Consider the following 24,133-nt stretch of genomic DNA (forward strand, 5'->3'; position numbering starts at 1 on the left):
TAGATCACGTCTCCACTTTTATCACTGCTTAGTACATCTCCCCCTTAGGGAGTTTTTCAGGTTTGTTAGCAAACCAAAAAAGCACACTAATGGGCAAAACCATGTGCACTGCAGGTGGGGCAGACGTAGCATTTGCAGAGAGAGTTAGATTTGGGTAGGTTCAGGGTTGGACTGGCCCGCTGGGGCGCAGGGGGGGGAAACCCTGGTGGGCCCCAGTGTCTGGGCCCCCACCTCCTTTTCTATGGATCAGGTTCCAGACTGTGCACTTGAATTATACATTATACATGTTACCTTATAATGCACTGGAATATGATGTATTTCTGCAGTGCATTGCTTTTTTTCTTCTGGTGCATTATCATGCATGCACTAGCAGTATTTACAATATATTTATCAAGGGGCTCTGACCATGCACTCTCTAATGGTTAGCTAAACCGCTGTTGGGGCAGACCGCACCCCATCTGGAGACTGGCCGCACCCCTAAGCACATGCCCCTACCACTGCATTTCCCCGGTGGGCCCTTTATGCTCCAGTCCAACACTGGGTGGGTTATATATTGTTTCTGTGCATAGTAAATACTGGCTGCTTTATTTTTACACTGCAATTTAGATTTCAGTTTAAACACACCCCACCCAAATCTAACTCTCTGCACATGTTACATCTGCTTCACCTGCAGTGCAATGTGGTTTTGCCCATTAGTGTGCTTTTTTGGTTTGCTAACAAGCATGAAGAAGGCCCTTAGACTCAGCCTTACAGTAAAGGTACATATATTTTTCAAGAGACACTATGGAGTTAATAAGTGACTTCCAGACCATAAAGTCAGGTCCTAAAGGTGCTATTCAGGATTTAGCTATACCTTTACCAATCTGCAAAGATTGACTCATACCCCTTTTACACTGACAATTTTATCCCGGGATTTTGCACGTGAACGCGCATCATCCCGGGATTTTTGTCAGTGTAAAAGGGAACACTTACAATTTCCCGGGACGAGCATCCCGGGATTTCAACCCAGGCCTCGATCATGGTTGAATCCGGGACCATCCCGGGAAGCTGTGCAGTGTAAACGGGTATACCGGGTCAAGGCGACCCGGCGCCCGTTCTCTGCATTGGAGAAGATTATCTCCAAGCACCGCCTCCAGTAGAGTCAGCGGTGACGTCACCGACCCGGCAATATGCCGGGTCGGGCCGCTAATGTAAAAGGGTCATTCCCGAGAATGTGTCCTGGGAAATATCCCGGGACACATTCCCGGGAATGACCCAAGCGTGCGAGTGTAAAAGGGGTATCATAGTTGCCTACCCTCCCTCATTCTGCGGGAGACTCCCTGAAATAGCAGCAATCTCCCTCACTCCCTGAATAGTTCAGCAATCTCCCTGATTACACCTTACCCCCATTAAGTAGCTATTACATTCTTGGGTGGAAAAATAAATCAGAGATAAATACGTTGAAATGGGATCATCAGCACCATTTCCCTGCATTGGTTATAAGGCACTATGGGGCAGATGTATTAACCTGGAGAAGGCATAAGGAAGTGATAAACCAGTGATATGTGCAAGGTGATAAAGGCACCAGCCAATCGGCTCCAATATGTAAATGATCAGTTAGGATCTGATTGACTGGTGCCTTTATCACCTTGCACATATCACTGGTTTATCACTTCCTTATGCTTTCTCCAGGTTAATACATCTGCCCCAATGATCCCTATGGCTACATGCATTTTAAATCAGGTTTCTTGGGGCCACTTACAGTGTATGGAACCTCTTGTAAAACACAATACACAAAAAAATCCTGCACAGTATCAGTGTCTTTTCTACAACAAATAGATATTACTAAGTTTGGGCCTCATTTACATTTGGATGTAAGTCATGTTTATGACGAGCCTTTTCGATGTAGCAGTACTCGCCCGCGCTTTTAGTTGTTACTTTCACAATCTCCTTGAAATGCTTTTTCAAAAGTAAGCAAGTATGCTACATATTGGGTAGTAAAGTTACTAGAACGACCACAGGCAAGATCCCAAGAATACACACCCTGGGCGTTAGCAGGGAGGAAGGAATTCCTGTACTAGCAAAGGCCTAAATGACATTATTCCAAAAAACACACACGATAGAACATTCCCACAATAAGTGCCACAATGTACCCGTGGAGATATTACATTTAGGACAGATATCAGTAACTCTCCCAGCAAACGTTAGAAATCTAACAGGTGTGAGATATGTTCTATGCAGGATAAAGTGTGCTGGAAGTGAACCTAATCGATGCAGTGAAACTCCAGGGAGACGCTAGGGCAAGATTCCATGATTCATCACTCGTAGAGCCAATCTGCTACCCATTTATCCTTAAGGCCAGGAAGACCTGCAGAATGATGAGCAGTCAATAGAAAATAATATATATACGAGAGTGTACTAGGTGGGCTGAGGGACAACAAAAACTTTTTATCAGGAGAGTCTAATATAGGTGGAGGAGTATCAGAAAACTGGGTAGACAAGGCATGTCGTAATTAAAGGAACCTATAAGAGTCGGGTAAGTTAAATTCACTATGTAATTGGGTGAAAGACTTCAGGACAAAAGTGTCATATAATTGGTTTATAGAAATCACTCCCCTAGATCCCCCACACCTTGTCAGTTTGCAAGGAAGACAGTTCAGTCAACATTTTGGAATTCCACAAGGAAGTGTACTGGTCCAACCCCTCCATGGGAAACTTAATTCTCTGCAACTTGGTGCAGTCTCACCTCTAGGCAGATAGCACCATTTACCAGCTTTATAGATCCATGGAACCACAACGGTAAGCAGCAAGATGTCCAAATACCTTTAACCTTGGTGTGAATCTGAGTGGGTGGGGACTGCACAGACCACGGGGCATCTAAAAGATGTCCTCTTAGTCCCCCATTCCCAGTAGCCTGCTGCAGCTGCCAGGAAATTTCTGCTGGGGACTCACTGGTGGTGCCCCCAAAGGTGGAACTTGATCTCCATGTGGACATTATACCCTGCCCCTTGCAGCAAGATGAAACAAGTAGGGCGGTCGGGGGGTGGGTAGTAGGGCAGGTGGCAGACATACTGCCTGACAGTACCGTCACACTGACCTGTCCCCCTGTGAGATCAGGTCCGGTTCCACCGTTGCATGACTGGGTGCAGGGGAGCAGGCATGCAGGCATCATGGGCACATAGCAGCCGCATCCCCTGCACCTGTGGTATTTACGCCACTGGGAAGGAGCACACAAGGAGAAGTTGGGCAGGAACCCCGAAATGGCAGAATGTGGGTTCCTCTGATTAATCTTCAGACCAGAATAAGTACAGAACACTGTAATAACCTGAAGAACTGCCAGCATAGAGGTAACATAATCCGACAAAAATAGTAAAAACATCATCAGCATATAACTCTATGGTGTCCATTCTATCGCCCACTTTAAGGCCCACTATGTCGGGATAGGAGTGTAATATACATACCAGCGGTTCAATTGGCAAGGCAAAAAGAACTGTGGACAAGGGTCACCCCTGTCTCGTTCCCTTAAACAGAGGAAAAGAGGGTTAAACATAGACATTTACAGAGATCAGGTTGTGTATATATATATATATATATATATATATATTAATGAAGCCTGGAGCTATCCTAAAAGTACGCAGAACCTCCCACAAGTAGGACCACTCCAGAGTCAAGTGCTTTAGCAGCATCAAGAGAGACCACAACAGAGGATGATTCCTTCCCTGCAAAATTAGTTAATAATCACCAAAGGTTCCTCAAAGTAGTTTTCCCTGGCATGGATCCGGTCTGGTCTGGATGGACTACATTGGTGATAACCTGGTTAATACGAATGAATAAAATGTTGGATAATATCTTAGCTTCAGTAGGTTTTAAAGATATGGGACTATAAGATTCCAGTAACAAAGGGTCCTTACCAGGGCTTGGGGCGAACCACTATTACCCCCTCATACATAGAAGCAAAAAATGTGTTTTCCTCAAACAAGACATTAAAAAGATCTAGCAATTTAGGGACAAAAACAAAACAAAAAACAGTGCATCCTTTCTGCAAACTTCTAGGGGCATACCATCAATCCCTGGTGCCTTACCACCTGGGTACGATTTTATGCCAAATTCAATTTCCTCTTTCGTTAGTTGGGCATCCAGAAAATCTCTGGCTTCTGTAGAAAGAGATGGAAGACCAGCGGCTGCGACATATTCTAACAGGATAACCCAGAGGAGTAAGCACTTGCCTGGAGTGGTTGGATCGCTTGCAACCACACCAGACTGTGCATTATCTGACCTGATCACAAACTATGCAACCATTCAGACACAAATAGTGGCTGGCTGCCCGAAAAGAATCTTCCTGCAGCCACCAATCTTCCTGCAGCCACCAATCTCTCTGTGTCCATGTGTGGCACTATAGATACAACTTTACTCAATAGGGCTCAACATAGAACTAAGAAATTGACTGGTTAGCAGGAGCTAAATTTACAGCTAACCAATTCCTCTAGAGCACGGTGTCCCAAACTCAGTCCCAGTGGCTTATCCAAGGGGTGGAGGAGGACCACTACTCGGTCCTCAAGCCACCCTAACAATCCAAGTTTTAAGGATATCCATCCATCTGTGCTCAAACGTGAACATATCCTTTAAACCTGGACTGTTGGGGTGCTTTGAGGACAAGGCTTGAGAAAACCTGCTCTAGAGTCTAGAACAAAGGGGGAAATGTATCAAACCTTCTAATGAGTGGAGAAATGGACAGGTGGAGATGTTTCCTATAGCAACCAATAAGCTTCTGCCTATCAGTCTATACAATGCACTTGATAAATGCTACCTAGAATCTGGTTGGTTGATATGGGAAACTTCTCTACTTGTACTTTTCCACTCTTTTCATTTTTCCACTCTACATTTGTCCAAATGGCAGCACGGCATCCTGCAAAAGTAGACTACTGTGACTTGAGTTACCATTTGAAGTAGCAAGAATTGTGGATTATGTATCAAACTTTCAAAAGAGGGTAGGAAGAGAAGTTGCCCATTGCAGCCAATTAGCAGCTTCTAGGGGATCGCCACCAGACCTCACGGCAGCGTCCACCCGGCTCCAGCAAGCGGGACCTTGCTTGCTGGAGCCGGGTGGACGCTCTCGTGAGCGGTGGCGGTGCCCCATCCTCCTGCTGCGCTGTGCTGTAGCCGCTGCTCTCCCCCGTCTCCCCGCTGCTCTCCCCTGTCTCCCCGCTGCTCTCCCCCGTCTCCACCTCTCAGGTCCCTCATCTCAATCCGACTTTTTTTAAACTCGGATTGAGATGGTCGGAAAGGGGGCCAAAACCTGACGGATTTGGCCCCATTTTTGTTAGAAGCACACGGATCAGCGGCTATTCCGTGTCGAAATTCCCGACTTGTCGGATAATTTTGGGGTGTATTGAATAGGTCGGAACCCCTTCCGACCTAAAAAAGTAAAAAATCTGCCGTCTTTCCGACAGACGGCAGCTTTTCGACTGCAATTGAATATACCCCATTGTCTAACACAGATCTGGTCTTAGATGCTAAGGGGTCTATTAAGCCTTGGATGGAGATAAAGTGGAGAGAGATAAAGTATCAGACAATCGGCGCATGACTGCCATGTCACAGACTGGGTTTGAAAAATGATGGGAGCTGGTTGTTTGGTACTTTATCTCCGTCCACTTTATCTTAATCTAAGGCTTAGTAAATACACCTCTAAGTCCCCAGGCTGAATTAATTAGGCAAGTAGGGAACTTGTAAAATTATGTATAGGAACCCTGTCCCATTTACATACTGTATCATGGAACTATGGACCTGATTCAGACCTGATCGCTGCGCATGCATATGCACTGCAATGCGTACGTGCGTCGCCAAACAGCGACAAGCTGGTGCAAAAATGTCAATCTCACAGCCATTTGCAAGCTGATTGACAGGAAGAGGCCGTTTGTGGGTGGTAACTGACCGTTTTCTGGGAGTGTCAGGAAAAACGCAGGCGTGCCTACACTAACCCTTCCCCTGTAGCCTTAACCTCCCCGTGCAACTTACCTCTCCGACGGCGATCGTTCGGGATCCCGGTGATTGGGATTCCAAGTAGTGTCGGCATTTCAAGTAGTGTTGGGATCCCTGCGTCAGTATTTTGACTGCCGGGATCCCAACCGCTGGAATTGTGAACGGATCCCGAATAATCTAAGAATAGTAGTAGCAGTAGTAATAATAATAATAATAATAATTATTATTATTATTATTATTATCTGAATAATAGGGCCTCATTCAGAGATTTATGCAGACCTCATGCTTTGTGTACATCTCCTATGTTTTGAGATCTGCACATGTGCAGATCTTTGTCTGCGAGATTGCTCCCAGTGCCGTCTGAACAGCAGCCTGTCAATCAGTGGCGGGGAAGGGGCGTTTTCTGGGCATGCCGAGGCTGTGCTTCTGTCTCCATCTCAGAATCTGGCCCATGGTCTGAATTATCGATTTCACCCGGTCTATGTTAAAGTACATATCCCATGCACTACTTGCTTCACATTGGGCCTAATTCAGACCTGATCGCAGCAGCAAAATTGTTCTCTTATGGGCAAAACCATGTGTACCGCGGAGGGGGGGGCAGATATAAAATGTGCAGAGAGAGTTAGATTTCAGTGGGTTATTTTGTTTCTGTGCAGGGTAAATACTGCCCGCTGTATTTTTACACTTCAATTTAGATTTCAGTTTAAAGTTTAAGCACACCCCACCAAATCGAACTCTCTCTGCCCCACCTGCACTGCACATGGTTTTGCCCATTATAGAACAATTTTGCTACTCATTCCGAGTTGTTCGCTCGCTAGCTGCTTTTAGCAGCATTGCAAACGCTAGGCCGCCGCCCTCTGGGAGTGTATCTTCGCTTAGCAGAATAGCGAACGAAAGATTAGCAGAATTGCTACTAAATAATTCCCTGCAGTTTCTGAGTAGCTCCAGACTTACTCCTAGATTGCGATCAGCTCGGTCCGTTTAGTTCCTGGTTTGACGTCACAAACACGCCCTGCGTTCGGCCAGCCACTCCCTTATTTCTCCAGACACTCCCGCGTTTTTCCCTGACACGCCTGAGTTTTTTGGCACACTCCCAGAAAACGCTCAGTTACCACCCAGAAACGCCCCTTTCCTGTCAATCATTCACTGATCAGCAGTGCGACTGAAAAGCGCCGCACAGACAACAGCAAAACTGCTAAGTTTTTAGTTAAATAACTAAGCGCATGCACGCTGTGTACCATGCTCATGCGCATTTAGCAACAAATCGCAGCATAGCGAAAATCGGCAACGAGCGAACAACTCGGAATGACCACCTAGGTCTGAATTAGGTCCATTGTACAATGGAAACAAAACCTACACAAATTTGGAGGACTCCGCTGGATTGTGAGTTACTGTAGGCAGAACCTAGTAGGATGTAAGTGTAACAAGTATGCATAGAATAGAATTGAATATAAGATTAGAATAGTTGGAAGCCAGTGATGAGTAGCAGCCTAATTACGGGATTCAGTCAATTTGCTGGCGGTCGGGATCCTGGCATTCAGGATACCAACGCCGAAATCCTGACAGCCGACAATGCCGGCGCGCCAGGGCTATTTCCACTCGTACGTGTCCACGACACCCATAGAGTGGGAATAGAACCTGTGGTGAGCGCAGCGAGCAACCGAACCTGCAGTGTGGCAAGCGCAGCGAGCTTGCAAGGGGACTCTCAGCGCTCGCCCTGCTGCCGACATTCTGGCAGGAGGGATGCCGCTGTCAGGATATGGAACGCCGGCATCCCGTCTTCCGGTAACACATACCGACCCCCCTAATTACAAACACTAATAGCAGCGTTCACATTTCCCTGTCTGTGTGCTCCTTTTATTAAACCTTAGACACGTGACATGTGTTGGTCTTTGCTAAGTGGCTTTATTTACATCGAATACACTATAATTACCCTGATTCTCTAGAAGGTGCGGTTTTTCTGGGAATTTGGGTGTGCAAAAATGGACAAATTTCAGGTTCACATGGATGGACTCTCATTCATTACTCAGTATGTGGTTGCAGCAATTATCTTTTCTGATTGTATGTATTTCTTTTTTTTCTGTTTGTAGATGGATGGGCTTTGAAAAACAATATATCCATAAAAAAGCATCAGAGTATCCAGGACCGGCTTGCTGCAGCCAAACGCCTGTTGGAGGAGCTGCCTTCTTGCCCCGTGGTGTTAGACACGATGCAGAACCTGTGCAGTGCTAAGTATGCAGCCCTGCCTGAGAGGCTTTATATCCTGCAAGAAGGCAAAGTCATCTATAAGGTAACTGCATATAACATGGGTGTAGTATGGTATGCCGGCGGCCAGCATACCAGCACCGGAATCCCGACCGCCGGCATACCACAGCTGGGCGAGCGCAAATGAGCCCCTTGTGGGCACGGTGGCGCGCTATGCGCGCCACGCTATCTATTCTCCCTCCAGGGGGGTCGTGGACCCCCAAGAGGGAGAAAAGATATCGGTATGCCGAGTGTCGGGATTCCGACGCTGGTATACTGTGCGCCAGGATCCCAACAGCCGGCAAACTGAAGACCACCCCATTACATAGAGTACGGTTACATAAATCAGATGCAGATCGGCCAGTTCATCAAGAACAGCCTGACCTGTGCAAATACAGGATGGGTCGTACGCATGAAGGCATCGCAGCACAGTATATCACATGGAAATTGTCTGTGCTCTGCAATGAGTTTCCAGTTAGCATGTGCAAAATTGGGTCATTCATGTGAAAATATAAGCATATATTTATTTTCCACAACAAGAAATACTAGGGCGCATATTTATCAAAAAATATTTGTGGGATATCTCCCCAAAACATACATTTCCAGGGGCTACCTGCAAATATTAATCAACCGGTGAATAATTTTCCACTTTTGTTTCCCGGCGCTAGGTAGCCACTTATCAAACTATGGGGGTAATTCCAAGTTGATCGCAGCAGGGCATTTTTTTTAGCAGTTGGGCAAAACCATGTGCACTGCAGGGGGGGCAGATATAACATGTGCAGAGAGAGTTAGATTTGGGTGGGTTATTTTGTTTCTGTGCAGGGTAAATACTGGCTGCTTTATTTTTACACTGCAATTTAGATTGCAGATTGAACTCACCACACCCAAATCTAACTCTCTCTGCACATGTTATATCTGTCCCCCCTGCAGTGCACATGGTTTTGCCCAACTGCTAACAAAATTCCTGCTGCGATCAACTCAGAATTACCCCCTATATGTAATATAGTCTTCTTTAATTAAGCTGCAGGGTGTCAATTATGCCTGTGTGCATAAATACCTCCTGTAAACCCAAGAGACAGGGGCGGATCCAGAAAAAGATGAAAGGGGGGGCACCATGATAGGGTAACAGTAATAGTTATGTTTACATTCACCTAAGGCACATGTGCTCCCAGATAAGGGGTGTGGTATCACAGGGGGCGTGTCCTCACAGAATACGCCATCAGGTAATGATTGGTTGTAGGAGTGCGTCCTGGTGTATTGCCGAAGTTTCACCCTGATGAAAAGGCTGATTGGGCCTTGAAATGTTGGTCACCTGTTCCATTAGTTATAGGAGCCTGGAAGGCACCCCAGCACAATATAATGATTAAAGTGGCAGGAGCAGCATACCTTGTTTTGAGACTCAGACTGCAGGACACGAACTGCCCATCTTTGATTAGCAGAAGCAGCCAGCTGGATCTCCAACAAGCAGCATAAGACATCTGCAGGACAGCCCTGTCACAATCACACAGACCGCCTTCTCAAAGCTGAGCTGAGTGTGACTGCACCTAGCATGGTGGTAAAGGAAGTGAAGAAGGAAGCGCTGGGTAACTGTGCGGCGCAGTGAGGGCTAATGAAGCCTTCTGCGCTGTCATAAGTAACAGTCTTACTCGATGCTGGCATTTGAACCCCGCACCTGGGCTGGACTCTGGCCAGCTGGCAGTGGGGAAGGTAGGTTGCGGTGGGAGCAGGGGGAGGCTGGAGCTGCAGCTCCAGCCTCCCCATTGGTTACCACATGGACTTGCTGTTAGAGCCGTGGTGGGTCCTAGTGCCTGCTGGCTCTTTTATCAAATCTGACTGACGGAAATAGCAGTAGTGGCTGCTACTGTTCTCCTATTGAAAAAAAGAAGTCAGAAACCACAGGGGGGGCATGGGCCCGAGTGCCCCCCCCTGGATCCGCCTATGCCAAGAGACCCCAAAAAAGATACAAAATATCACTCTACGCCAATGTCTAAATCTGATTGATAGACCTTAGCGCAGAGTGATATTATGCAACCAGTGAATTAAGTTATTACTGTGGGCCCCCATTTTCAATTGCAAAAGCATTCCCCATAGGCTTCCAAGCTCCAGAATGCCAAGCTCCAGATTGAGTAAGCCATTGCGGCCTATTTATAGCCAACCAACTGGACTTACACTCGGGGATTCAGAATTACAGACCAGTGATCGTGTGCGGAATCTTGGTGTTGTCCTGGATGGTGGCTTGACACTTAAACATCAGATATCAGCCACATTCAAATCCTCATTCTTTCACCTGAGGAACATAGCCAGAATCAAGCACTTAATTCCCTCAGATGATCTGCCAAAAGTCATACATGCATTTGTATCATCTCGATTAGACTACTGTAATGCCCTCTACCTTGGTCTCCCAGCAAAAGAGTTGCACCGCTTACAGCTGGTGCAAAACACCGCTGCCAGGCTGTTAACCGACCAGCCCCGTTCTAGCCACATAACACCCATCCTCTACTCCCTTCACTGGCTGCCTGTAAGATGACTAATCATCTTCAAGATTGGCTTACTGAGTTTCAAAGCACTACATGACCAGGGCCCAAGGTACCTGAAGCAGCTTCTGACCCCATACTGCCCCACTCGATTACTGCGATCTGTAGATGAAGGACTTTTAGCAGTACCTAGAATTTCACGTAATTCATCTGGGGGTCGAGCTTTTAGTCATGTGGCTCCGACTCTATGGAACTCACTTCCCCGCACAGTGCGAGAGGCCCCAACTATAGAATCCTTCAAAAGTAGACTCAAGACTTTCCTGTTTACTCAAGCATTTCCATAGTGTCCCTTTTAGTATCTTCATGCTTCTGTATTTTATGAAAATGTACTTCATTATTTTCTGTACTATATTATGCTATGTATCTGTTAAGCGCCTTGAATCCTATTGGAGAAAGAGCGCTATATAAATAAAATTATTATTATTATTATTATTATTATGGCCCTCATTCCGAGTTGATCACACGCTGCCAATTTTCGCAGCGCAGCGATCAGGTTACTACTGCGCATGTGTATGCACCGCAATGCACACGCGCGTCGTATGGGTACAAACAGCATTGTTGCTGTGCAATGCTTCTAGCGACGATTCCATTCGCACAGCCGTTCGCAAGGAGATTGACAGGAAGAAGGCGTTTATGGGTGTCAACTGACGGGAGTGGTTGGAAAAACGCATGCGTGGCCAGGCGTTTGCAGGGCAGGTTTCTGACGTCAATTCCGGGACCGGACAGGCTGAAGTGATCGCAAGGGCTAAGTAAGTTCAGACCTACTCAGAAACTGCAAAAAACTTTTTCGTCCCGCTCGGCTGCACAAGCATCCGCACACTTGCAAAGTGAAAATACACTCCCCCGTGGGCGGCGACTATATGTTGGCCCTCATTCTGAGTTGATCGCTAGCTGCCGTATGCACAGCAATGCGCACGCGCGTCGTACGGGTATGAAGTCCTTTGTAGTTTTGCACTGGTTCTAGAAATTATTCCAATCGCACAGCCGAATGCAAGGAGATTGACAGGAAGTGGGAGTTTCTGGGTGGCAACTGACCATTTTCTGGGAGTGTTTGGAAAAACGCAGGCGTGGCCGGGCGTTTGCTGGGCGGGTATCTGACGTCATTACCGTGTCACTCGTCGCAGCAATCATTGCACAGAATAAGTAACTACAGGGCTGGTCTTGTTCTGCACAAAATGTTTTTGCTGCCATGCGGCTACACAGGCGTTCGCACTTCTGCAAAGCGAAAATACACTCCCCCGTGGGCGGCGACTATGCGTTTGCACAGCTGCTAAAAGTAGCTAGCGAGCGATCAACTCGGAATGAGGGCCAATAGTGTCTGTTAGTCACGCTACACCACAAAATAGTGTCCGTTGGTCACACTAACCATACAGTAGTGTTTGTTTTTCACGCTACACCACTCAGTAGTGTCTGTTAGCCACGCTACACCGCACAGTAGTGTCCGTTAGTCACGCTATGCCGCACAATAGTGTCCGTTATTCATGATACAGTGCACAGTAGTGTCCGTTAGTCATGCTCCAATGCACAGTAGTGTCCATTAGTCATAATTCAGTGCACAGTAGTGTCCGTTAGTCATGCTACAGTGCACAGTAGTGTCCGTTAGTCATGCTACAGTGCACAGTAGTGTCCATTAGTCATAATTCAGTGCACAGTAGTGTCCGTTAGTCATGCTTCAGTGCACAGTAGTGTCCGTTAGTCATGCTCCAATGCACAGTAGTGTCCATTAGTCATAATTCAGTGCACAGTAGTGTCCGTTAGTCATGCTTCAGTGCACAGTAGTGTCCATTAGTCATGCTACAGTGCACAGTAGTGTCCGTTAGTCATGCTCCAATGCACAGTAGTATCCATTAGTCATAATTCAGTGCACAGTAGTGTCCGTTAGTCATGCTTCAGTGCACAGTAGTGTCCGTTAGTCATGCTCCAATGCACAGTAGTGTCCATTAGTCATAATTCAGTGCACAGTAGTGTCCGTTAGTCATGCTCCAATGCACAGTAGTGTCCATTAGTCATGCTTCAGTGCACAGTAGTGTCCGTTAGTCATGCTTCAGTGCACAGTAGTGTCCGTTAGTCATGCTACAGTGCACAGTAGTGTCCGTTATTCATGCTACAGTGCACAGTAGTGTCCGTTAGTCATGCTCTAATGCACAGTAGTGTCCGTTAGTCATACTTCAGTGCACAGTAGTGTCCGTTAGTTATGCTTCAATGCACAGTAGTGTCCGTCAGTCATACTTCAGTGCACAGTAGTGTCCGTTAGTCATGCTCTAATGCACAGTAGTGTCCGTTAGTCATACTTCAGTGCACAGTAGTGTCCGTTAGTCATGCTTCAATGCACAGTAGTGTCCGTCAGTCATACTTCAGTGCACAGTAGTGTCCGTTAGTCATGCTCTAATGCACAGTAGTGTCCGTTAGTCATGCTTCAGTGCACAGTAGTGTCCGTTAGTCATGCTTCAATGCACAGTAGTGTCCGTCAGTCATACTTCAGTGCACAGAAGTGTCCGTTAGTCATGCTCCAATGCACAGTAGTGTCCGTTAGTCATACTTCAGTGCACAGTAGTGTCCGTTAGTCATGCTCTAATGCACAGTAGTGTCCGTTAGTCATGCTTCAGTGCACAGTAGTGTCCGTTAGTCATGCTTCAATGCACAGTAGTGTCCGTCAGTCATACTTCAGTGCACAGTAGTGTCCGTTAGTCATGCTCCAATGCACAGTAGTGTCCGTTAGTCAGACTTCAGTGCACAGTAGTGTCCGTTAGTCATGCTCTAATGCACAGTAGTGTCCGTTAGTCAGACTTCAGTGCACAGTAGTGTCCGTTAGTCATGCTCTAATGCACAGTAGTGTCCGTTAGTCATACTTCAGTGCACAGTAGTGTCCGTTAGTCATGCTCCAATGCACAGTAGTGTCCGTTAGTCATACTTCAGTGCACAGTAGTGTCCGTTAGTCATGCTCCAATGCACAGTAGTGTCCGTTAGTCATGCTACAGTGCACAGTAGCAGAGCTGGATTAAGGCTTTGGGGGGCCCGGGGTACTTAAAACAGGGAAGCCCTAAGGTCTAAAATGAATGAGATATATATATATATATATATGTATATATATATATATATATATATGGATATAGTCACAATACCGACCCCGACATCCTGCCCCGCTCACAATCCCGACAGTCGGCATGCCAACTAACAGGGACTATTCTGAACCTGCAGTGTGGCGAGCGCAGCGTGCCCATAAGGGGCTTAGTTGTGCTCCCCCGCCAGCATTCTGCTGACCACCGGTATCCCGATACCAACCCTTTATATATACATGGTCGAGTCACATTATTATGACCACCTCCTGCTGGCAAAATCAACGAGTTTCAGCCTTAGCCTTCTACAGGATTCCCACTGACGAAAGCTAAGGCTGAAACGCGTTTGAGGAGAGACACAGGCAGAGTGACCTCTATGTTACAGTGCTTAGCAGTGGAGAATCAGAAGTCGGAAGCTGGGAACCAGGAGCCGGAAGTTGAGCGCAAGAGACGCAGGCTGTGCAAAGAGCCGGATGTGTGTCGGGAGAAGCCCACTGCCACTGCAACAAATGACGGAGGCTAACCCACTGTGCCCTGGAGGACTAACCTCCATTGTGATATTCCCATTTTAACTTTCTATGTGTACGTGCAAAACTGAAGTAAAGCCGTATGTGTTTTAAAATATACTGCACTATCTGTGCCCCCCTGTGTATTTATGTTTTTTAGGTCTATCAATTACCCTTGAGGAAGGGGGTGTAGGGGAGCGGCGACAGCTGCAGCAAGTTTGAATTTTTAAACGTAATGGACTAAGAGATTTACGCATGAATATTGTTATGATATACACTGCTCCAAAAAATAAAGGGAACACTAAAATAACACATCCTAGATCTGAATGAATGAAATATTCCTGTTAAATACTTTGTTCTTTACATAGTTGAATGTGCTGACAACAAAATCACACAAAAAAAAAGAATTTACTTACCGATAATTCTATTTCTCGTAGTCCGTAGTGGATGCTGGGGACTCCGGGGAATAGCGGCTCCGCAGGAGACTGGGCACATCTAAAGAAAGCTTTAGGACTATCTGGTGTGCACTGGCTCCTCCCCCTATGACCCTCCTCCAAGCCTCAGTTAAGATACTGTGCCCGGACGAGCGTACACAATAAGGAAGGATCTTGAATCCCGGGTAAGACTCATACCAGCCACACCAATCACACCGTACAACTTGTGATCTGAACCCAGTTAACAGCATGATAACAGAGGAGCCTCTAGAAAAGTTGGCTCACTACAGCAATAACCCGATTTTTTGGTAACAATAACTATGTACCAGTATTGCAGACAATCCGCACTTGGGATGGGCGCCCAGCATCCACTACGGACTACGAGAAATAGAATTATCGGTAAGTAAATTCTTATTTTCTCTAACGTCCTAAGTGGATGCTGGGGACTCCGTAAGGACCATGGGGATTATACCAAAGCTCCCAAACGGGCGGGAGAGTGCGGATGACTCTGCAGCACCAAATGAGAGAACTCCAGGTCCTCCTCAGCCAGGGTATCAATTTTGTAGAATTTTACAAACGTATTTGCTCCTGACCAAGTAGCTGCTCGGCAAAGTTGTAAAGCCGAGACCCCTCGGGCAGCCGCCCAAGATGAGCCCACCTTCCTTGTGGAGTGGGCATTTACAGATTTTTGGCTGTGGCAGGCCTGCCACAGAATGTGCAAGCTGAATTGTACTACAAATCCAACGAGCAATAGTCTGCTTAGAAGCAGGAGCACCCAGCTTGTTGGGTGCATACAGGATAAACAGCGAGTCAGTTTTCCTGACTCCAGCCGTCCTGGAAACATATTTTTTTCAGGGCCCTGACAACGTCTAGCAACTTGGAGTCCTCCAAGTCCCTAGTAGCCGCAGGCACCACAATAGGTTGGTTCAGGTGAAACGCTGAAACCACCTTAGGGAGAAACTGAGGACGAGTCCTCAATTCCGCCCTGTCCGAATGGAAAATCAGATAAGGGCTTTTACAGGATAAAGCCGCCAATTCTGACACGCGCCTGGCCCAGGCCAGGGCCAACAGCATGACCACTTTCCATGTGAGATATTTTAACTCCACAGATTTAAGTGGTTCAAACCAATGTGACTTTTGGAACCCAAAAACTACATTGAGATCCCAAAGTGCCACTGGAGGCACAAAAGGAGGCTGTATACCTTTTACAAACGTCTGAACTTCAGGGACTGAAGCTAGTTCTTTTTGGAAGAAAATTGACAGGGCCGAAATTTGAACCTTAATGGACCCCAATTTCAGGCCCATAGACACTCCTGTTTGCAGGAAATGTAGGAATCGACCCAGTTGAATTTCCTCCGTCGGGCCTTACTGGCCTCGCACCACGCAACATATTTTCGCCAAATGCGGTGATAATGTTTTGCGGTTACATCCTTCCTGGCTTTGATCAGGATAGGGATGACTTCATCCGGAATGCCTTTTCTCTGACGTCCTAGTGGATGCTGGGACTCCGTAAGGACCATGGGGAATAGCGGCTCCGCAGGAGACAGGGCACAAAATAAAAGCTTAAGGATCAGGTGGTGTGCACTGGCTCCTCCCCCTATGACCCTCCTCCAAGCCTCAGTTAGATTTTTGTGCCCGGCCGAGAAGGGTGCAATCTAGGTGGCTCTCCTGAGCTGCTTAGAATAAAAGTTTAGTTTAGGTTTTTTTTTTATTTTCAGTGAGTCCTGCTGGCAACAGGCTCACTGCATCGTGGGACTAAGGGGAGAAGAAACGGACTCACCTGAGTGCAGAGTGGATCGGGTTTCTTAGGCTACTGGACATTAGCTCCAGAGGGACGATCACAGGTTCAGCCTGGATGGGTCACCGGAGCCGCGCCGCCGTCCCCCTTACAGAGCCAGAAGAGACGAAGAGGTCCGGTGAAATCGGCGGCAGAAGACATCCTGTCTTCAGACTAAGGTAGCGCACAGCACCGCAGCTGTGCGCCATTGCTCTCAGCACACTTCACACTCCGGTCACTGAGGGTGCAGGGCGCTGGGGGGGAGCGCCCTGAGACGCAATATAACAGTATATACCTTAGGTGGCAAAAAGAATACATCACATATAGCTCCTGGGCTATATGGATGTATTTTAACCCCTGCCATTTTTACACAAAAAAGCGGGAGATAAGGACGTTGTGAAGGGGCGGAGCCTATCTCCTCAGCACACAAGCGCCATTTTCCCTCACAGCTCCGCTGGAAGGACGGCTCCCTGACTCTCCCCTGCAGTCCTGCTTCAGAATCAGGGTAAAAAAGAGAAGGGGGGGCATTTTTGGCAGCAAATAACGATAATAACAGCAGCTATAAGGGAATAACACTTATATAAGGTTATCCCTGTATATATATATAGCGCTGGGTGTGTGCTGGCAGACTCTCCCTCTGTCTCTCCAAAGGGCTAAGTGGGGTCCTGTCCTCTATCAGAGCATTCCCGGTGTGTGTGCTGTGTGTCGGTACGCGTGTGTCGACATGTATGAGGAGGAAAGTGATGTGGAGGCGGAGCAGTTGCCTGTGTTGGTGATGTCACCCCCTAGGGAGTCGACACCTGACTGGATGATTGTATTTAAACAATTAAGTGATAATGTCAGCAATTTGCAAAAAACTGTTGACGACATGAGACAGCCGGCAAATCAATTAGTGCCTGTCCAGGCGTCTCAGACACCGTCAGGGGCGCTAAAACGCCCGTTACCTCAGTGGGTCGACACAGACCCTGACACAGATACTGAGTCTAGTGTCGACGGTGACGAGACAAACGTAATGTCCAGTAGGGCCACACGTTACATGATCACGGCAATGAAAGAGGCATTGAACCTTTCTGATACTACAAGTACCACAAAGAAGGGTATTATGTGGGGTGTGAAAAAACTACCAATAGTTTTTCCTGAGTCAGAGGAAATAAAGGAGGTGTGTGATAAAGCGTGGGTTTCCCCCGATAAAAAACAGCTAATTTCTAAAAAATTATTAGCATTATATCCCTTCCCGCCAGAGGTTAGGGCGTGTTGGGAAACACCCCCTAGGGTAGATAAGGCGCTCACACGTTTATCTAAACAAGTAGCGTTACCGTCTCCTGATACGGCCACCCTCAAAGAACCAGCTGATAGAAGGCTGGAAAATATCCTAAAAAGTATATACACACATACTGGTGTTATACTGCGACCAGCAATCGCCTCAGCCTGGATGTGCAGTGCTGGAGTCGCATGGTCGGATTCCCTGACTGAGAATATTGATACCCTGGATAGGGACAATATTTTGTTAACTATAGAACATTTAAAGGATGCATTACTATATATGCGTGATGCACAGAGGGATATTTGCACCCTGGCATCAAGAGTAAGTGCTATGTCCATCTCTGCCAGAAGAGCGTTATGGACGCGACAGTGGTCAGGGGATGCGGATTCCAAACGGCACATGGAAGTATTGCCGTATAAAGGGGAGGAGTTATTTGGGGCTGGTCTATCGGACCTGGTGGCCACGGCAACGGCTGGAAAATCCACCTTTTTACCCCAGGTCACTTCACATCAGCAGAAAAAGACACCGTCTTTTCAAACTCAGTCCTTTCGTTCCCATAAGTACAAGCGAGCAAAAGGCCACTCCTTTCTGCCCCGGGGCAGAGGAAGAGGAAAAAGACTGCACCATGCAGCCGCTTCCCAGGAGCAGAAGCCCTCCCCTGCTTCTGCCAAGCTTTCAGCATGACGCTGGGGCTTTACAAGCAGACTCAGATATGGTGGGGGCCCGTCTCAAGAATTTAAACGCGCAGTGGGCTCACTCGCAAGTGGATCCCTGGATTCTACAGGTAGTATCGCAGGGGTACAAACTGGAATTCGAGGCGTTTCCCCCTCGTCGGTTCCTGAAGTCTGCTTTACCAAAGTCTCCCTCCGACAAGGAGGCAGTTTTGGAAGCCATTCACAAGCTGTATTCCCAGCAGGTGATAATCAAGGTACCCCTTCTGCAACAAGGAAAGGGGTATTATTCCACGCTGTTTGTGGTACCGAAGCCGGACGGCTCGGTGAGACCAATTTTAAATCTGAAATCCTTGAACACTTACATAAAAAGGTTCAAATTCAAGATGGAGTCACTCAGAGCAGTGATATCGAACCTGGAAGAAGGGGACTATATGGTGTCTCTGGACATCAAAGATGCTTATCTCCACGTCCCAATATACCCTTCTCACCAAGGGTACCTCAGGTTTGTAGTACAAAACTGTCATTATCAGTTTCAGACGCTGCCGTTTGGATTGTCCACGGCACCTCGGGTCTTTACCAAGGTAATGGCCGAAATGATGATTCTTCTACGAAGAAAAGGCATTTTAATTATCCCTTACTTGGACGATCTCCTGATAAGGGCAAGATCCAGGGAACAGTTAGAAGTCGGAGTAGCACTATCTCAGGTAGTGTTACGTCAGCACGGGTGGATTCTAAATATTCCAAAATCGCAGCTGATTCCAACGACACGTCTACTGTTCCTAGGAATGATTCTGGACACAGTCCAGAAGAAGGTGTTTCTCCCGGAGGAGAAGGCCAGGGAGTTATCCGAGCTAGTCAGGAACCTCCTAAAACCAGGCCAGGTCTCAGTGCATCAGTGCACGAGGGTCCTGGGAAAAATGGTGGCTTCTTACGAAGCGATTCCATTCGGAAGATTCCATGCAAGAACGTTTCAGTGGGATCTACTGGACAAATGGTCCGGATCGCATCTGCAGATGCATCAGCGGATAACCCTGTCGCCAAGGACAAGGGTGTCTCTCCTGTGGTGGCTGCAGAGTGCTCATCTACTAGAGGGCCGCAGATTTGGCATTCAGGATTGGATCCTGGTAACCACGGATGCCAGCCTGAGAGGCTGGGGAGCAGTCACACAGGGAAGGAATTTCCAGGGCTTGTGGTCAAGCATGGAAACATCTCTTCATATAAACATTCTGGAACTAAGGGCCATTTACAATGCCCTAAGTCAAGCAAAACCTCTGCTTCAGGGTCAGGCGGTGTTGATCCAATCGGACAACATCACGTCAGTCGCCCACGTAAACAGACAGGGCGGCACGAGAAGCAGGAGGGCAATGGCAGAAGCTGCAAGGATTCTTCGCTGGGCGGAAAATCATGTGATAGCACTGTCAGCAGTGTTCATTCCGGGAGTGGACAACTGGGAAGCAGACTTCCTCAGCAGACACGACCTTCACCCGGGAGAGTGGGGACTTCACCCAGAAGTCTTCCACCTGATTGTAAACCGTTGGGAAAAACCAAAGGTGGACATGATGGCGTCACGTCTAAACAAAAAACTGGACAGATATTGCGCCAGGTCAAGGGACCCTCAGGCAATAGCAGTGGACGCTCTGGTAACGCCGTGGGTGTACCAGTCAGTGTATGTGTTCCCTCCTCTGCCTCTCATACCAAAAGTACTGAGAATCATAAGAAGGAGAGGAGTAAGAACTATACTCGTGGTTCCGGATTGGCCAAGAAGGACTTGGTACCCGGAACTTCAAGAGATGCTCACGGACGAACCGTGGCCTCTACCTCTAAGAAAGGACCTGCTACTGCAGGGACCTTGTCTGTTCCAAGACTTACCGCGGCTGCGTTTGACGGCATGGCGGTTGAACGCCGGATCCTGAGGGAAAAAGGCATTCCAGAAGAAGTCATCCCTACTCTGGTCAAAGCCAGGAAGGACGTAACCGCAAAACATTATCACCGCATTTGGCGTAAATATGTTGCGTGGTGTGAGGCCAAGAAGGCCCCTACAGAGGAATTTCAACTGGGTCGTTTCCTTCATTTCCTGCAAACAGGACTGTCTATGGGCCTAAAATTAGGGTCCATTAAGGTTCAAATTTCGGCCCTGTCGATTTTCTTCCAGAAAGAACTGGCTTCAGTACCTGAAGTTCAGACATTTGTAAAAGGGGTGCTGCACATACAGCCTCCTTTTGTGCCTCCAGTGGCACCTTGGGATCTCAATGTGGTGTTGAGTTTTCTAAAGTCACATTGGTTTGAACCACTTTCCACTGTGGACTTAAAATATCTCACATGGAAGGTGTCGATGCTGTTAGCCTTGGCTTCAGCCAGGCGTGTGTCAGAATTGGCGGCTTTATCATATAAAAGCCCTTACTTAATTTTTCATTCTGACAGGGCGGAATTGAGGACTCGTCCTCAATTTCTACCTAAGGTGGTTTCTGCATTTCACATGAACCAACCTATTGTGGTACCTGCGGCTACCAGGGACTTAGAGGACTCTAAGTTGCTTGACGTTGTCAGGGCCTTGAAAATATATGTTTCCAGGACGGCTGGAGTCAGAAAATCTGACTCGCTGTTTATCCTGTATGCACCCAACAAGCTGGGTGCTCCTGCTTCTAAGCAGACGATTGCTCGTTGGATTTGTAGTACAATTCAGCTTGCACATTCTGTGGCAGGATTGCCACAGCCAAAATCAGTAAAAGCCCATTCCACAAGGAAAGTGGGCTCATCTTGGGCGGCTGCCCGAGGGGTCTCGGCTTTACAACTTTGCCGAGCAGCTACTTGATCAGGGGCAAACACGTTTGCTAAATTCTACAGGTTTGATACCCTGGCTGAGGAGGACCTGAAGTTCTCTCATTCGGTGCTGCAGAGTCATCCGCACTCTCCCGCCCGTTTGGGAGCTTTGGTATAATCCCCATGGTCCTTACGGAGTCCCAGCATCCACTAGGACGTCAGAGAAAATAAGATTTTACTTACCGATAAATCTATTTCTCGTAGTCCGTAGTGGATGCTGGGCGCCCATCCCTAGTGCAGATTGTCTGCAATACTTGTATATAGTTATTGTTACAAAAATTCGGGTTATTATTGTTGTGAGCCATCTTTTCAGAGGCTCCTTTGCGTTTATCATACTGTTAACTGGATTCAGATCACAAGTTGTACGGTGTGATTGGTGTGGCTGGTATGAGTCTTACCCGGGATTCAATATCCTTCCTTATTATGTACGCTCGTCCGGGCACAGTATCCTAACTGAGGCTTGGAGGAGGGTCATAGGGGGAGGAGCCAGTGCACACCACCTGATCCTTAAGCTTTTATTTTGTGCCCTGTCTCCTGCGGAGCCGCTATTCCCCATGGTCCTTACGGAGTCCCAGCATCCACTACGGACTACGAGAAATAGATTTATCGGTAAGTAAAATCTTATTTTTTCCTTCAGGATCCGGCGTTCAACCGCCATGCCGTCAAACGCAGCCGCGGTAAGTCTTGGAACAGACAGGGTCCTTGCTGGAGCAGGTCCCTTCTTAGAGGTAGAGGCCACGGATCCTCCGTGAGCATCTCTTGAAGTTCCGGTTACCAAGTCCTTCTTGGCCAATCCGGAGCCACGAATATAGTGCTTACTCCTCTCCATCTTATCAATCTCAGTACCTTGGGTATGAGAGGCAGAGGAGGGAACACATACACTGACTGGTACACCCACGGTGTTACCAGAGCGTCTACAGCTATTGCCTGAGGGTCCCTTGACCTGGCGCAATACCTGTCGAGTTTTTCCCAACGGTTTATAATCATGTGGACGACTTCTGGGTGAAGTCCCCACTCTCCCGGGTGGAGGTCGTGCTGAGGAAGTCTGCTTCCTAGTTGTCCACTCCCGGAATGAATACTGCTGACAGTGCTATCACATGATTTTCCGCCCAGCGAAGAATCCTTGCAGCTTCTGCCATTGTCCTCCTGCTTCTTGTGCCACCCTGTCTGTTTACGTGGGTGACTGCCGTGATGTTGTCCGACTGGATCAACACCGGCTGACCTTGAAGCAGAGGTCTTGCTAAGCTTAGAGCATTGTAAATGGCCCTTAGCTTCAGGATATTTATGTGAAGTGATGTCTCCAGGCTTGACCATAAGCCCTGGATATTCCTTCCCTGTGTGACTGCTCCCCAGCCTCGCAGGCTGGCATCCGTGGTCACCAGGACCCAGTCCTGAATGCCGAATCTGCGGCCCTCTAGAAGATGAGCACTCTGCAACCACCACAGGAGGGACACCCTTGTCCTTGGTGACAGGGTTATCCGCTGATGCATCTGAAGATGCGACCCGGACCATTTGTCCAGCAGGTCCCACTGGAAAGTTCTTGCGTGGAATCTGCCGAATGGGATTGCTTCGAAAGAAGCCACCATTTTACCCAGAACCCTTGTGCATTGATGCACTGAGACTTGGCTCGGTTTTAGGAGGTTCCTGACTAGCTCGGATAACTCCCTGGCTTTCTCCTCCGGGAGAAACACCTTTTTCTGGACTGTGTCCAGGATCATCCCTAGGAACAGAAGACAAGTCGTCGGAACCAGCTGCGATTTTGGAATATTGAGAATCCAATCGTGCTGCCGCAACACTACCTGAGATAGTGCTACACCGACCTCCAACTGTTCCCTGGATCTTACCCTTATCAGGGAATCGTCCAAGTAAGGGATAACTAAAATTCACTTCCTTCGAAGGAATATCATCATTTCGGCCATTACCTTGGTAAAGACCCGGGGTGCCGTGGACCATCCATACGGCAGCGTCTGAACTGATAGTGACAGTTCTGTACCATAAACCTGAGGTACCCTTGATGAGAAGGGTAAATTTTGACATGAAGGTAAGCATCCTTGATGTCCCGAGACATCATGTAGTCCCCTTCTTCCAGGTTCGCAATCACTGCTCTGAGTGACTCAATCTTGAATTTGAACCTCTGTATGTAAGTGTTCAAAGATTTTAGATTTAGAATCGGTCTCACCGAGCCGTCCGGCTTCGGTACCACAACAGTGTGGAATAATACCCCGTTTCCTGTTGCAGGAGGGGTACCTTGATTATCACCTGCTGGGAATACAGCTTGTGAATGGCTTCCAAAACTGTCTCCCTGTCAGAAGGAGACATCGGTAAAGCCGACTTTAGGAAACGGCGAGGGGGAGACGTCTCGAATTCTAATTTGTACCCCTGAGATATCACCTGAAGGATCCAGGGGTCTACTTGCGAGTGAGCCCACTGCGCGCTGAAATTCATTGAGACGGGCCCCCCACCGTGCCTGATTCTGCTTGTAAAGCCCCAGCGTCCTACTGAGGGCTTGGCAGAGGCGGGAGAGGGTTTCTGTTCCTGGGAACTGGCTGATTTCTGCAGCCTTTTTCCTCTCCCTCTGTCACGGGGCAGAAATGAGGAACCTTTTGCCCGCTTGTCCACGAAAAGACTGCGCCTGATAATACGGCGTCTTCTCATGTTGAGAGGCGACCTGGGGTACAAACGTGGATTTCCCAGCTGTTGCCGTGGCCACCAGGTCTGAAAGACCGACCCCAAATAACTCCTCCCTTTAATAAGGCAATACTTCCAAATGCCGTTTGGAATACGCATCACCTGACCACTGACGTGTCCATAACCTTCTACTGGTAGAAATGGACAACGCACTTAGACTTGATGCCAGTCGGTAAAT

The 24,133-nt window shown here is 47.7% G+C and overlaps 1 protein-coding gene across 3 annotated transcripts in view; it reads left to right on the forward strand.

Moving 5' to 3' along the window:
* DIO1 (iodothyronine deiodinase 1) overlaps positions 1-24,133 on the forward strand; it is a 78,490-nt gene that overhangs the window by 37,475 nt on the left and 16,882 nt on the right. For all 3 annotated transcript variants that reach the window (XM_063939625.1, XM_063939626.1, XM_063939624.1), the window contains one exon: positions 8,049-8,248. In XM_063939625.1, coding sequence (XP_063795695.1) covers positions 8,049-8,248 — 200 coding nt within the window. The remainder of the gene's footprint in view (positions 1-8,048; positions 8,249-24,133) is intronic.

Source organism: Pseudophryne corroboree, chromosome 9 (genome assembly GCF_028390025.1).
Source record: "Pseudophryne corroboree isolate aPseCor3 chromosome 9, aPseCor3.hap2, whole genome shotgun sequence".
NCBI classification, from domain to species: Eukaryota; Metazoa; Chordata; class Amphibia; order Anura; family Myobatrachidae; genus Pseudophryne; species Pseudophryne corroboree.